Genomic DNA, 3255 nt, shown 5'->3' on the forward strand with positions numbered 1-3255 from the left:
CAGAGTCAGACTTCAGGGGAGATGTTCACATGGAATGGACCAGAGTTGCAAGGACTGAGCAAGAGATAATGGAGCTTCTGTGATGGGGGTTGGTATTTAGTGGGAGAGGCCAAGAAGACAGAAAAAGTCATCAGTTAGAAAATTGTAAAGAGCAGGGAATATGGTAGGATACATGTCCATTTTGTCCATTTTGTGTTTCTGTAGCAGAGTACAACTGATTGGGTAATGTATAATGGATAGAAATTTATCTAGCTTAATATACTAGAGGCCAGGAAGTTCAAGGTCAAAGGGTCACATCTGGTGAGGGTCTTCTTGCTGCATCCCATGGTAGAATGGCAAGGACAGAAGAGTACACACATAAGACAGAGGAAAGGGGACAAACTAATTCTTATATTAGGAACCTGCACCTGTGATCATTAGCCCATTCTCATAATACCACTAATCCATTCACCTCATGACTTAATGTCTTCATAAATGTCCCTACTTTCTACACTGTTGCACTGGGGGTCAAGTTTGCAATGTATGAACTGTAGAGGACACATTGAAATGACAGCAGTGTGGAAGTTCAACTTCAAGAATACAGGTAAAGTAGGGAGATGTATTAAAATAAATACCTGGGGCTTTAAAAAAGGTAAATAGGAAGCTCCTCTGGGTTTACAATGTCAGCAATATTTGTGCTTGATCATGAGTTAACAATTCCTGCTTGAGACACTCTTAAGCTTTTCTAGGAAAGTATAGATTTAGCCCAGAATTAGGGATTGTCCTCTGCAGGAGGTAACCCAAAGGAGAGTCAAATGAAAGCAGGTTTCAGGAAGGAAACTTCTGGGTACTTACATAAATCTTTTGGAGATTTTGTACAACTTTTCTAGGTACTGTGATTCAGTCTTTATTATTATTATTATTATTACCACTTGCTCACTTGCTAATGAGGACATAGAAGGAATATTTGCGTATGTGTCTTCCTTGTCTCTGTCACTTTTTAATAGCAGTTAGAAATGCTTGTGTTTTCCTTGTTGATGTATTGAGAAATAATTTTCCATGATAGTAAAAGCCTTTTGACTTATGAACTTAGTTGTCTTTCCAATGGCAGTCTCTCCCCAATAATAGTTTTTTTTTAATTTTAAAGAAATGACTTGCATCTTTCATTTTTCATTTGTTTATTGATTTTCATTTTTTCCTGCTATTGCAAGTGTATTTTCAATGCAAGTGTGTAAAAAAATAACTGAGTTATTTGGGTGATCTTTTATTCTACCACTTTGCTTCACTTTTCAATTACTTCTAACACTTTTTTAAAATAGATATTCCCAGGATTTTCTATATAGAAGATTATGACATCTATAAATAGTGTTTCTAATCTAGATTTTCGTATATTTTCTTTCCTGAGTCTCATTGCCAGACCTCTAGTATGATGTTGAATAAAAGCACAGAGAGTGAATATCTTGCCTTGTTCATTTGCTTAGGAAGAAAGACTTTCAGTCTTCCATCAGGTGTACTATTGATATGGGTATTTTAGTGCTGTTTTTATTTTATCATAAAAAGGTACATTCTCCCACTTGAGAAGATTTACAAATAAGGCATGAAAGTACTTTGGATAACTCAATCAAAAATTTCAGGACAGTTCTGTGGGATTTTAGAGACTAGATAATACTAATATCAAACATTAAAGCAGAGAGCACAAATATGAAAAGTTTTATCTTATAATTATTTTTGCGTCACATATTTCCATGATCACAACATCATTGACAGATAACAGTGGAGGAGAGGATGTGAAATAGAAATTCTCTATGTGAAAAGATTCGAATTCTGTTTCATACTCCATTGTGTAATTGGACAATGGAAACCTATTTAAAATGTTTTCTTCTCTTCCTAATTAGAACTCTCATGGGAAAATGGCAGAAGGAAATCATTCTACAGTGACTGAGTTCATCCTGGCAGGATTAACAGACAAACCAGAGCTCCAGCTGCCCCTCTTTCTCCTCTTCCTAGGAATCTATGTGCTCACAGTCGTGGGGAACCTGGGCATGATCACACTGATTGGCCTCAGCTCTCACCTGCACACACCCATGTATTACCTGCTCAGCAGTCTCTCCTTCATTGACTTCTGCCATTCTACTGTGATCACACCTAAAATGCTGGTGAACTTTGTGACAGAGAAAAACACCATCTCCTATGCTGAATGCATGACTCAGCTCTACTTCTTCCTTGTTTTTGTTATCGCAGAGTGTCACATGCTAGCTGCAATGGCCTATGACCGCTATGTTGCCATCTGTAGCCCCTTGCTTTACAATGTCAGCATGTCTAATCAAGTCTGCTCCTGGATGGTGGTTGAGGTATATAGTATGGGCTTGATTGGTGCAACAGTTCACACAGCCTGCATGCTTAGACTGCTTTTCTGTAAGGCTCGTATAATAAACCAATATTTCTGTGATCTTTTTCCACTACTGGAGCTATCCTGCTCCAGTACTTTTATCAATGAGTTACTAGTTTTGTGCCTCAGTGGATTTAATATCCTTGTTCCACCCCTGACTATCCTTGGCTCCTACATCCTCATCATTGCCAGCATCCTGCGCATTCGCTCCTCTGAGGGCAGAGCCAAAGCCTTCAGCACCTGCAGCTCCCACATCTCAGCAGTTATTCTCTTCTTTGGTTCCCTGGCATTCATGTACCTGCATCCATCCTCAGTCAGCTTCAACAACCAAGGGAAAGTATCATCTGTGTTTTATACAACTGTTGTGCCCATGCTGAACCCTCTGATCTACAGTCTGAGGAATAAGGATGTCAAAGTGGCCCTAAGTAAGTTTCTTGAAAAAAGAAGTTTGTGATAGAGGCTATTTTGAGTTAGCAGATGTTTGTAATTTGAACAGATTTAGTTAGGAAGCAAAAAAATAACTCATGAGATTATTACTAGTACTTGATTATTTGGAAAGAAAAAAAAGTGCCAAGGGTAGGACTAGATTCACAGGATCACACAGAATGAAGGCAGCACCCTGTTGGGAATCCCAGAGTCTATCTGTCCTGAATAATCTGTAACATCTCTAAATACTTGAAAAAGTTCTCAAAGTCCTGCACATGATTGTTAATGTTTTATACATTTGGAACATGGGTCTTTTAATTTCACTTACCTTAAATAAATATATGTGGTCATCATGCTTTGATATTCTCAGTATTTTCTGTACCTGGCCTTTTAAACTAAATATATTGGAAAACATTTCTGAAATTGTGATCCAAAATAAACAGTTCTAACTCTTTGGAATA

The 3255-nt window shown here is 37.8% G+C and overlaps 1 protein-coding gene across 2 annotated transcripts; it reads left to right on the forward strand.

The window, feature by feature from the left end:
- The first annotated feature begins 232 nt into the window (after nt 1–232).
- On the forward strand, nt 233–2822 carry LOC124960383 (olfactory receptor 150-like). Of its 2 annotated transcripts, XM_047519116.1 has the most exons (2): nt 233–251; nt 1900–2822. In XM_047519116.1, exons 1-2 carry the CDS (start codon nt 233–235, stop codon nt 2820–2822), a joined length of 942 nt encoding a protein of 313 aa, XP_047375072.1. The 2 variants fall into 2 exon arrangements, with proteins under 2 accessions (XP_047375072.1, XP_047375073.1); XM_047519117.1 differs by lacking the exon at nt 233–251 and having other exon boundaries at nt 1881–2822.
- Nucleotides 2823–3255: the final 433 nt, after the last annotated feature.

This window comes from Sciurus carolinensis, chromosome 11 (genome assembly GCF_902686445.1).
Source record: "Sciurus carolinensis chromosome 11, mSciCar1.2, whole genome shotgun sequence".
NCBI lineage: Eukaryota > Metazoa > Chordata > Mammalia > Rodentia > Sciuridae > Sciurus > Sciurus carolinensis.